Source organism: Arvicola amphibius, chromosome 11 (genome assembly GCF_903992535.2).
Source record: "Arvicola amphibius chromosome 11, mArvAmp1.2, whole genome shotgun sequence".
Taxonomy (NCBI): domain Eukaryota; kingdom Metazoa; phylum Chordata; class Mammalia; order Rodentia; family Cricetidae; genus Arvicola; species Arvicola amphibius.
In genome coordinates, this window is record NC_052057.2 from 108,078,878 (window position 1) to 108,091,071 (window position 12,194).

The following is a 12,194-nucleotide window of genomic DNA, read 5'->3' on the forward strand; positions in this document are numbered from 1 at the left end:
GGGAGGCAGAGATGGGCGGATCTCTGTGAGTGTGAGGTGGTCAGCCTGGTCTACAAAGCAAGTTCCAGGTCAGTCAGGGCTACACAGAGAAACCCTGTCTCAAAAAAAAAAAAAAAAAGGAGGGAGGGAAAGGAAGGGAGGAGGATGAGTGAATGACCAATGGATAAATGAATGAATGAATGAATGAATGAACTAAAAATTCAGACCAAAGCATTCAAGAGGGCCAGAAGAGTAGAGTCTTTTAGACAGAAGGTTTCTATCTCTGCATAACACACCATGACCTGGTTGCAATACGACATTGGCCCACTATTCCAATACATGCAGTGTTTTTGAACAGGATTATGTGAGACTGTAGAACCAACGCAGTAAGAGCTCGGACAGTGATTGGGAGTTGGGGGGGGGGGGGGCTGGTGTTGGACCTCCTGGCTTGCATTCTTGTGTCAAAGCTCTGAAATAGTTACAGAACCATACAAGTCCTTGATGATCTCATCTCTAATATGAAGTTCTCTACTCATAAAGTTATTGAGAAGGTTATATAAAATAACCCATATATATTGGTAAGGGTTCTCTAGAGTAACAGAACTTATATATTCATTTATAGATAAAGGGAATCTATTGGAATGGCTTATAGGTTGCAGTCTAGCTAGTCAGTGGTTGGCTGTAAATGGAAAGTCCAAGAATCCAGTAGATGCTTAGTCCACAAAGCTAGATATCTCAACTAGTCTTCCGCAAATGTTGGAGTCCCAAAGAAGCAGGCTCTAACACCAATGAAGGAACGGATGTGCTAGCAAGGAAAAGCAGGCAAAGATCAAAAGCTTCCTTCTTCTATGTCCTTATATAGACTTCCAGAAGAAGGTATGGTGCAGACTCAGGGTGTGTCTTCCCTGCTCAAGATCCAGACCAAAGGTTTGTGTCTTCCTGCCTCAAAGGTCCAGACTAGAAATGGATTCACCCACTTCAAACCAAGCAAAAAAATCTCTCCCAGGGGTGCCCTCCATTCCTGGCTTGCAGTTCATTCCAAATGTAGTCAAGTTGACAACCAAGAATAACCATCACATTATATGAATTAGTTCTTGGAACAGGGAACAAAGGACTCAACAGCTCATCATTATTCCTGTCATTATATTGGGGGAGTATGAATGATGAGCTTTACCCACAATCATAACCATTGCTGCTCTTCTGGAATAGTCTCAGAGTCTCATAGCAATGCTGAAAATTCCCTTCTTGAAACTATACAGAATAGTTGTATCAACTAAGAAACTATCCAGAAACTTGGGGACAGTTGCGTCTGTCCCATCCATTGTGTCTGGTTTGGGCAGTAGAGGTCCGAGAGGGAGAGGCAGAACTCCAAGGTTCTGGTCACCAACCACTTCTTAGCAGTATATTTCCTTTGAAGAACACTAGCCTTTTGCCCTTTGGCCTTTTGCCCTTTGGCCATCCAAAGAAAAGAGGCATTCTTCTGAAATCTGAAATAGCTAGGAGAATCTGAAGCTGTTTCCTTCCGATTGTATGTCCTGAGCTGTGTGAACCCAGTCTACCTCTGAATAAGAAATATACACATCACCGGGGCAATGAACAGACACCAAACATATTGCAGAGTGGTGGCCCTGAAGCAATGGAGGCATGCCTGGGTTATTTCTCTTTGGTCAATGTCTTCCTGGCAACAAAGCTACAGGATACTCCGTAATGGAAAAATCTTGGCCTGGTTTTTCAGGGTAGTGAGCAGTGGGAGGTACAGGTTGCTCAGCAGGAAGGTGGCTGCAAGGAAGGTTCCTTGCCACTGGACGGCAGGACAATAAAGCATCTTGTCCTCTGTTTGTGTGTCTTCCAGGCTGGAGCAGGAAATACAAGCGCTCGAAAGTGAAGAGTCCCAGATATCTGCCAAAGAGCAGATCATCCTCGAGAAACTGAAGGAGACAGAGAAATCCTTCCAGGACTTGCAGAAGGTGAAGAAAAGCAGCATTTCTCTAAATCACAGGGGTGGAGGGGCCAGCCCCCTAGAGAAGCAGATACAACAGTGGTTCTCAGCCTTCTTAATGCTGCGACCCTTTAATACAGTTCCTCCAACCATAAAATCATTTCATTGCTATTCATAACTGTAGTTTTGCTACTGTTATGAATTGTAATGTAAATATCTGATATGCAGAATGTCTGATGTGTGACCCCCCCAAAGGGTTCACAGCCCACAGATTGAGAACCACTGGGCCAGAGAAATCTGAATCCTACCCTGAAAAGAGGGCAGAAGTGGCAGGAGCCGGGTCCATCCCAGAAACAGAGCAGCCCATCTGCATTGGGAGGCATTTGATTAATCCTGTTTATCTGCTGATGTCCTCACCCCTTATCTCCCAAATGTCTGAAAAGTTTTCAGATTGGCACCAGAAGTATAAACTCAGTCCCTTTGAGCAGATTAGATGACCCTGCGTGGGTTTAGTCAGAATTTGCCTTTGAGTATTCCCTTTAGGAGAGGGCGAGAGGCGACCTGTAGCAAGTGGGCAGGAATCCCAACACACCCCCTGTAAATGCATGGAATTCCCCCAGGTGAAAACGAACATTTCTAAGTGGTAACACCAGAGAGGCCCTGATTTCTCAAAACCCCATTTTCGGCCCCCTGCCTCTGTGATAACAAAAAACAACAACAACAACAAAAAAAAAAATCAAAAAAAAAAGCTGTATACAATTAAGTTCTGGACGAGACTTTTCTAACATAGCATCTCCAACACAACTCAGAAGAGTTGCTTGATGATTGAAATTATACTCAACAAATTGATTGACATTCAGTGGAAGCTGAGTAGGGCACATCCTTAACTGACCCCAGAAGAAAAGAGAAAAGCAAGCTTGGGCCTTGCCTGCTGCCTGCTGAGTTCTGGCTCTGTGTCGGGTGCTGGGGGTTGGGACACGCCACACAGGCACAGTGACGCTCTGTCCTGCTTTTGTCTCCACAGAGTTTCTCCACGGCTGATGGAGGTAAGTGCTCTCTGCCCTGGCTGTACTCAGATGCTTCCCTCCTGGTCCACTGACTGGGTCTCATGCATACAGGCTCACCAGGAGACAGATGTGAAGTGGCCCTTCCTAGGGGCATCCCAGGCAAGGGACAGCACCCTAGCTGGCGAGGGCTCTAAGAGGTCCACATTTCCATCGTTACCGCCTCTGCTTCTTGACTTGATACTTTTATTAGCACATTGGCCAGTTGTGTGTTTTTTTTTTTTCCAGTTTAAGCCTCCCTAAAGATTTGCTGTCTGGACTTTTCTTGGAAAGGGTTGGCAACGAACATGCTGGAGTCAAAACTAAGTTTCTTACAGGAACCAACCCATCCTCACAAGTTGCTAGGTCTCCAGGTCACATGAGAGGGGACTTGGTGTTTAAAAAAACCCTTCTAAGGCCTCTGGAACTTTCTTTGGAAAGGATAAAGGACCTCTTTTTCCTCCATCCTCCTAGGCAGCAGAGTCTCTTCCAGGGAAACTGGACGAGGCAGAATTTCCTCCCTCCCCTGACATCTGACCCTGAGCCCTGGAGAGTGGACATAGGACTCTGGTACCCCTGCTCCCAGCCAGACAGAAGGGACAGGTCTTTCTCCTGCCCCCTTCTCTGCCTTCATGGGCTGTGGGGATGAACTTGGGACTCTCTTCTGAGCTTCACTGTATCCTCTGACCTTGGCTACAAACTCAAAGTTGCTGTTTTCGTCTTGGCCCTCACGAGATGGGCTTTGAAATCCAAGGGCACATGGGAGCCTCAGCTGCTACCTGCTTCTCATGTGGCTCTCACACAGTCAAGATCAGGGGTCAGAGGACTTGGCATCAGAACGTTTCCCATTGTCATTGAGGGGGGAAATGGAGGACTGTTTCTTAAAATATGATGATGTATAACACATTTCTTCTGGATCAGCCACAGAACTGATATTTGCAGGTAGGACAGTTCTGTCTGGTACAAAAGATAAGCAAAAATAAATAAAAATACACAAAACAACAGAGAAGATATCATGAACCCCACCCCCCAGCAAGTAAAAGACTTGGATTTGAGCTCCCTTGTAGGTGATCTTTGAGAAGACACCAATGAAACCCTCAGAACCTGAGGCTAGGGACACACCAGCAGGAACTCTGGGAGAAAAGGACCAACCACATTTCTAGGAGAGAAGCCCAGCCACCTAGGTTGTGGCTCAAATGGGGCACAAATGAAGTGGGTGGCCGCAGGCACATGGGGGTGCTGCACAGAGAACAGCAGAGTTCACGTATCAGGGAGGTGGAATCGCTGCCAGGCCATGTTGGGGCTGGAACACGAACCCACAGACATTTGCATCTGCAGAAATCATGTTCTCTCATGCTGTGCCCCTTTCTGTTTCCTTGTACTCTGTCCTCTAACCAGAACCTTCCTTGGACTTTTCTCTCATAGTCGGGGTAGGGAAGGAATCTGTATACCCTGCCCCTCAGCTGGTTGTGTCTGGCATAGATGTCTGTATAGTCTACAACTTAATAAGCTAAAACGGAGCCATGCTGCAATCTGTTACCCCAGTCTCTTTCCTTTGCATCCCAGAAACCCCACTCATTTCCTCCTGCAGCCTTCCCACAGTTTTCTCTGGACTCTGCAAACACTCCCAAAGGCAGGAGGCAGCCTGGCAAAAGACTTTGGAAGCCCCAAGATGGGTGAACACAGGCTTAGAAGGCTATGATTCCCGGAATCCTGGGGAGGTTTTCTGTGGTCTTCCCTGTCACCCTACGTTGTAACTCCTGACCTCTGTGTTGGTGGCTTCTCCATCAATTGTACCTACTAGCAAAAGAAGATGTCTGAGGAAGGGCATACGTGCTAATAAGAATATGATCCATACCAGGGTTACTTTTTGATCTGAAAATAAAACCCCAAATGCATCCCACTTGGGGAACATTGAGTGGTCTGTTTTCAAATTCTTTGTTTCAAAGATTCTAAATTGATGAGACCCTCTTAGAGTTAATCAACTGTTGTTATTAAGGCTTAGTAAGAAATTATTCTAGAACGATGATACTGAAAGAAAAACCTCAGTTCCAATGGCATAGACACGCTGGCCACAGAATCTAGTTCTAGCTTGGACTATGTGAACTGTGTAGATGCTGCAGAGTGTCAATCCCAGCATTCTCTACCTAAGAGTGCTGAGGAGGAAGGTGGGTGCGTGTGTGTGTGTGTGTGTGTGTGTGTGTGTGTGTGTGTGCATGTGTGTGTATATATGTGTGTGCAGACACACACACACAATGGCTCTTCTTTGGGTACCCCCTGCATATGATCCCACATATATTAGAGGAAGTGGTAATATTGCTGAGTCTTTGATGGTGTTTGATGTCATGGAAACCCTGCTCATCAAGAACAGTTTATTCCACTCTTGATTGCAATTTCCTGATGAAGCTATAATGCGTCCCTCCTCTATTTAAGTATCATTGTTACCTACTAGAGCCTTCACTGTTTTATGTGAGTATAAATTGCATATAGTATATGCTTTTTGTGTGATAAATACCAGGACCAAAAATATCAACTTCAACTTCGAGGAAGAGAGTTTATGTCAGCTCACAATCTGAGGTTACTGTCCATCATAGTAGGGAAGTCAAGGCAGCAGGAATTTAAAACAACTGGTCACATTGCACCCATAGTCAAGAGTAGAGAGAAGTGGCTATGTGTCTGCATATTGGAGCTCAATTGCCTCTCTTCATTGACACAGTGCAGGATCCCCTACCTGGGAGATGGCACCCCCCACACTGTTCAGGTCTTCCCATACCAATTAATATGAGACAATCTCCCAAGGGGCTGGAGACTGATCAGCATCTAAGAGTACTTGTTGCTCTTGCAAATGACCCAGGTTCAGTTCCCAACACCCACAATGTACCCTCCAATTCCAGGGGATCCAATATTCTCTTCTGAATTCTGAGGGCATCAGACATGTATGTAATACACATGATACACACATGCAAAACACTCATATTCAAAAAATAAAATAAATCTAAAAAAAATAAGGCAATTCCCCACAGATATGCCTATAGGCCAAACCAATCTAGAAAAACCCCTCATTGAGACGGTTTTCCCAGCTGATTCAAGTTGACAGTTAAGGTAGCCAGCATAGTGTATATCTACAGTCTATGTCTAATGTGAAGCGTTGGCCAAAACAAACAATGGAACATGTACGTCCTAGGCTTATCCCAGTCTTGCTGTTGGGTGTTGATCTTAGATTCCTGTCCTGTGCCAGTATATGGTGTCCTGGAGCCACACCGAAACTTCCAAAGCGTGGTTGGGAAATCTCGATATTTGGTTGCCTATTAAGACTTGTTTCAAGAGTTCTCAGCGGGGCTGCACCTCCAGTTATAGCTACACATGTTCTTCATAACGACTGCAGGGTTTTAGCTGGGCTGGAATGAAGATGCACTCTGAATTTCTGCCCATTGTGTGATGTGCTTTATCTTCTCTGACGGCAGAGAGAAAAAGAGACCCCTGGTGTTAATAGAAAAAGGACACCTTAGTGACTAAGGCCAGCTAAAGCTGTGTCCTGTGTTTTCACAGACCTCCTGCCTACGTAACAAATACAGTTTAGTACTTCCTTCCTCCTCCTCTTCCTCCTCCTCCTTTCTTTCTTCTTCTTCTTCATTTGTTTTTTTTTCTTCTTCTTTATGGGGGAGGTGTGTTTTGTTTTGTTTTAAGACAGGGTCTTTTTATCTAGTCCTGACTTGAGCTTACTCTGTAGACCAGGCTGGCCTCAAACTCACAGAGACCTAACTTCCTCTGCCTCCTGAGTGCTGGGATTAAAGGTGTGCCCCACCACACCTGACCTAAGGTTTGCACTTAAGGACACGTTGAGGAGGCTACTCTGGTCTCCCTCTGACATCTCCCTCTCTATCCCTTGTCTCCTAGCAGAAGTCATGTAGCCCCCAGCCCTCCGAGAGTTGTGGTCATTGTGCCTACATCTGGCGCACATTAGACAAGGGTACTTCTGTCACCCATTCACATCTGTCCAGGAGCAACCTCCTGGAGTACGATAAGACAAAAGCCCTGAGCTACAGGCTCTTTCAGAAGCTCACTCTCATGTCTGTAAGTGGCGTTTGCTTCCAGCTGCTAAAATGTTCACCCTAGCAACGCTATGCTTAGCATAGAACGTACTAGACACGTGTGTGATCAGTCTCTGAGGACTTACTTGGTCTATTTAATGACTTAAACCTCCATTTTATTTGAATGCAAAAGGTCACACTTGTGGAGGTCCCTCCCATTCCAGAGGTGTATGGAAATCTTTGGTGAAACTCAGAAGGTCTGCAAGGCTGGTCTAGCCATCTTCCCTCTCCTTGGTTGCTCTAGTGCCTGATAGCTCTGCCATATTTTCATGAACCGCCATTGTCAAAAGGCTCCTAACCCCTCCAGACTGACAGATGTCAAGCTGTTGCTGTCACTGGCCCTGTCTTGTGCTTGCCTGGAGCATGCATCCTTCCATACCTCCCCACAGTGAGAGCAGCAAAGCAGCTGCAGCCTCTGAGTTCCGGAGTAATAGAAGCTCAAGGTTAGAGAAAAATATTCAATGTTGGTATGGCTACGCAGCCCCCGGCTCAAATCCAGACCCGTCTTTAGGGATTCCCCTCCAGGCAGCTTCATAACCGCTTCCCAGCTGACTTCCTTCCTGTAGCAAAAGGATTTTCAGATCTGTCTTTCCTGCGCGGGATCCGGAGCCTGTGCAGCTGGGGAAAGAGAAGAAAACGCAAACCTTGCTCCGGTCTAGCGTCTTCTCACCTTGTGCTTATGTCGGGTTCCTTGTTTTGTTTGGCTTGGGGGATTGTTTGGGATAGCCTTAGACTAGCCCTGGCTGGGCTCGAATTCTACACACAGTGGCTGACCTCAAACTTGCGGCAATCCTCCTGCCTCTGCCTCCCGAATCCTGAGATTACAGGTGTGCACTACTGTTATCTGTCTGGGGTTTTGTTGTTGCTCTTCTTGTTTTAAGACATTACTCTATAGCCTGGGCTGGCTTAAGACTTGGTATGTAGCCCAGGCTGGCTTGAACTCATCACTGTTCTCCTGCTTAACCTCCCAGATGTTAGGATGACAGGCATAAGACACCTTATCTTTATTGTGTCCTGTTTTCTTTCCCCCACATGGTTGATGTGGAAAAATAAATCCATTGTCTTAGAGAAATTCCACCTTTGCCCTAAGAACACGATGGTTCGTTATCAGTACATCCTGCACTGGTTGGGACTCATATATGAGTCAGTGAATGGCCTGGTTGCCATGGAGTAAAGCTGATCCTAGTCCAGTGTCTGTTTATAGATCTTTCCAGTGTAAAGGCTAAAAAGGGTGGGGGAGTAAGAAAAAGATCTGCCAGAACTAAAGCAACATAATAGATGTAAACAGGGTCCAGAGCTAGAGAGAGGATGACTCAGTGGCTAAGAGCACAGGCTCGGCAATCATGAGGACTAAATTCCAGACCCCAGCCCCAGCATAGTAAGTCAGGCATCCCTGTGACCCCATCCCCAAGGGGTGATAGAAACAGAAAGATTGCTGGGGTTTGCTAGCCGAGAAAATGCAAGCCCCCAGGTTCATGGAGAGACCTTGCCTCAAAGGAATAAATAGAAAGTGGTAGAGGAGACACCTCCCGACCTCTTCTGGCCTCTGTGGATGCATGCATGTACACCCACAAACACACACACACACACACACACACGTCTATGCACTCAAAACACACATATATGGGTTTTTTTTTTTTTTTTTGAGTTAGGTAGGTGTGAGATGTGAAACAGGTAAAGGGCTGATGGAGACCCAAAGTGGGAGGAGCTAGGGCTTCCATCCGGGGTCCTGAGTAAACTGCGGGCAATAAGCCACAGGACAGAACAGAAGAGAAGCTGCACATGAATAGCAGCACAGATTCTGGTGGGGGCGTGTTGAGGACACAGGGGGTCGTTCCATGCCACTACTACTGAGTGATTATTGTTCCAAGATCCCGGGACTTAACCACGACGTGGTTAAAAAAGGAGTAGCATTGCACAGAGCCCGGCTGCCCAGCATCTTCCTTTTTTGCTTTCCTGTTTCTCCCTGGGAGACTCCCAATTCTTTTTGTCTGGCTCCACGACTTTCCTTGCCTTAACCTAGGCATACCTGTCAGTTCATCCCCTTGAGGTTTTGCCTCCTAAGTGGGCTCGTCAAGGTGATCATCCAAGTGCAGCTGATGGTCTCCCTCTGTAGCCCAGTGACGCATGCTCTGCTGAGCCATCAGTGAGTTCACTTGGCGGTGTTATTTGGAACCTCAGCCTGAAGTAGCAAATTATGGGATGAATTCTGGAGTTTGATCTCGTGTGTGTAAACAGTGGCCTTCTGAATGAATGTATCTCCGAAAGCTCTGTTTCCAGTGCAGAGAACACACTTGACCTTTCCCCCGCTTCCCTTGCATTTATGTTTTGTTAATAAGTCGGGGACTACGTAAGCTACAACTCTCTGTTTCTAAAACTTTATATTGATTTAATATAGATTACTGTGCCATATAGTCTCTTTTTGTCAATAAACAGTGGGTTGACTAAGCTAAATACATATTAAACATATTTGTCACTTTCTTATATGTGAAGAAATTATGCTTTGGAAATAACATCGTTTAAAAATCTTCAGAATGGATTGCTTTTTAGCTCACTCAGAAATTTCCTTCTACTATGACCTGGCATTCTGCTTTGCTTTATTTTTAGATTTTTACTATGAGTGATTTTTATATCTATACTACAAATGAGCTGATTTAACTTACTTAATAATATACATTGTGTACACACTTGGTGCTGGCCTAAGATCCAGGGAAGTCATGATGAGCAGAGAGCAGTCTCTGTTTTCACTGAGTTTCCTCGTCAAATAGGACAGGAAAGACAGTTAGGAATCATAGGAAATGTATTTAGACTAGAGTACAGAAGTACCATACTGTAGTAAAAACGCAGATGTTCTTAACCTGGAAGGCATAGCTTCATCCCGGAGTGATGGGGAGGAGGGGTAGTGCTTAGGATGTATAGGAAGTCACACATAGAGCAGATTGCACAGGGGTGAGCCTAGAGGCACACGGGAACAGATGCTAGACGTTTGTGTTATAGGAAAGTGATGACGGTGGCCAGGGAGGGCATAAAGTATCAGAGAGAGAGAAAACAAACGATACTGCTAACAATTTGGGAAAGAAAACAAGGGGGAAAGTCAGAGCAAACCCTTACAGGCATTTATGTTTATTGTTTGGGAATCATCAGGAAGTGAATTCTAAAGAAATGATCTAAACCAAGGCTATAAACAGCCATGTATGTGATATTGTTTTTATAATTTCCAAAAATAATTTGTGCATTTAATTTTATTTTTGCCGAAAGAAGACTGCAACATAATATACTAGCCATTGTCCCACATAGTGTACTTTGTATCTAGTGGCTGCAAATGAGTCAGATTCTGTTATTCTACAGTAGGAGCACAGTAACCGACTTTTTTTTAAAAAAAAGAATTCTTTCACTGGACATTGGTGGCACATGCCTTTAGTCTCAGCACTCAGGAAGTTGAGGCAGGCAATCTCTGTGAGTTTGAGGCCAGTCTGATCTACAGAGCGTGTTCCAAGGAGGGAAGGACAAACTTCACTTTCATTTAAATATTTAAAAGAAGAAGAAAAAAAGAAAAAAAAAGAGGGATTAAGAGCACTGGCTGCTCTTCCAGAGAACCCTCAATTCCCAGCACCCACATGGCCTGTCTGTAACTCCAGTTCTAGGGGCTCTGATCCCAACACACAGACATGTATCCAGGCAAAACACCAATGTACATAAAAATAAATAAAGAAAAAAATATTTTTAAAAAGGAAAGAAAAAAGAACTGGGCAGTGGTGGCACACAGATCCCAGCACGCAGGAGGCGGAGGTGAGTGGATCTCTGAGTTTGAGGCCAGCTTGGTCTACAGAGCAAGTTCCAGGACAGCCAAGATTATACAGAAAAACCTCGTCTTAAAATATAATTAATTAATTAAAAATTGTATGTATGTATGTATATGTGTGTATATATAAATATATATACATAGTTCAAAGATAAATTCAGATTTTCTGAAAACTAGGTTTTGGCAGAAGGAGACAAAGTCTGTCTTTAAAGGATGGGGATTCCTTTTGGTAGCTTCAGAGAGATGAAAGCACCCAGTAGGGCAGGGAACACAGCAGTAGACACTGTTACTTTTCTCTGCCAGAGGGTGTCAGTGTATCAGACTTGTCTAGCATGTACAAGGCCCTGGATTCAGCCCCAGCATTGCAGAGGGAACAAAGAGTAAGTCAGTGTGGTAAGAAGAGAAGGGGGACACGCTGTTCTTTGCACATCTCAGTGGATGTCCCGTGTTGGCTCAGTCGTACCGAGTTCATCATGCCTCTAGTAACCGGGCCACCTTTGCTTCTTTTCACCGTCTGGACTCATGGTCCTAGGTTCTGGAGCTTTCTGATGACTCTTTGAATACACAGACACTCTTGGGACTTGAGCTCTCTGGCCAGGATCCCTCCTGCCTCAGCTACTCTGCCGACTTCCAGCTGCTGGGCTAAGGCTCACTTGGCTTTGTTGACGCTGATCCTCTTGTCCGCTATGTAGGGCAAGCAAGCTGCTGTCTGGGCAGTGAACCAGTGCTGGGCCTCCCAACACTGTGCCTGTTGTATTCCCTGTTTTCTGCTCCCAAATACAGTAAGCTTGGCTTCCTCTCTGCTCCCTCACCTGCCAGTCTGGTCGCCCACAGCGGATCCATCACCAGGGCAGGAAGGGGCCTGCAGAGAGGCTGGTGAGTCCCCAAACCCTTTGGCTTTGACTCCAGGACTGTCCGGGGGCTTGTGCTCTTCTGAGCTTGGTTTGAGAGATAGGTGCCCTGGTGTCCTCACACAGAGAGACTCTTCCTAGCCCGCTCTCAGATGATGCGGCACAGACAGTGGCCACACAAGGCAGGCCCTGGCCCCATAGGTAGCTGAGGTCTAGTAGGAGGGCGATGTAAAGAAACCACAGGACACTGTCTCTCCAGCTTTGAAGGGAAGGGGACATGTTCTTCTAGTATCTGTGGTCGTTGTACCTCGCTCTGCTCTTAAGGTGAATCTGTGTTGTGTGTACTGTGTCTCCGGGCTTTTTGATTTTCCTCACTGATGTTGTAGATCCTGAAGGGGCTGTGCTTGAGGCTGGATGGGAAGGGTTTTCAAAGCTTATGAATCTCTCACAAGAATCCTTTGAGAATCGAGCTCTTCCTATAATATGAAT

The 12,194-nt window shown here is 45.7% G+C and overlaps 1 protein-coding gene across 4 annotated transcripts in view; it reads left to right on the forward strand.

Moving 5' to 3' along the window:
• The window catches only part of Palm2akap2 (PALM2 and AKAP2 fusion), a 437,218-nt gene that overhangs the window by 237,604 nt on the left and 187,420 nt on the right, over window positions 1-12,194 (forward strand). For all 4 annotated transcript variants that reach the window (XM_038347008.1, XM_038347003.2, XM_038347004.2 and 1 more), the window contains 2 exons: window positions 1,832-1,946; window positions 2,943-2,964. In XM_038347008.1, the coding sequence (XP_038202936.1) occupies window positions 1,832-1,946; window positions 2,943-2,964 (137 nt within the window). The remainder of the gene's footprint in view (window positions 1-1,831; window positions 1,947-2,942; window positions 2,965-12,194) is intronic.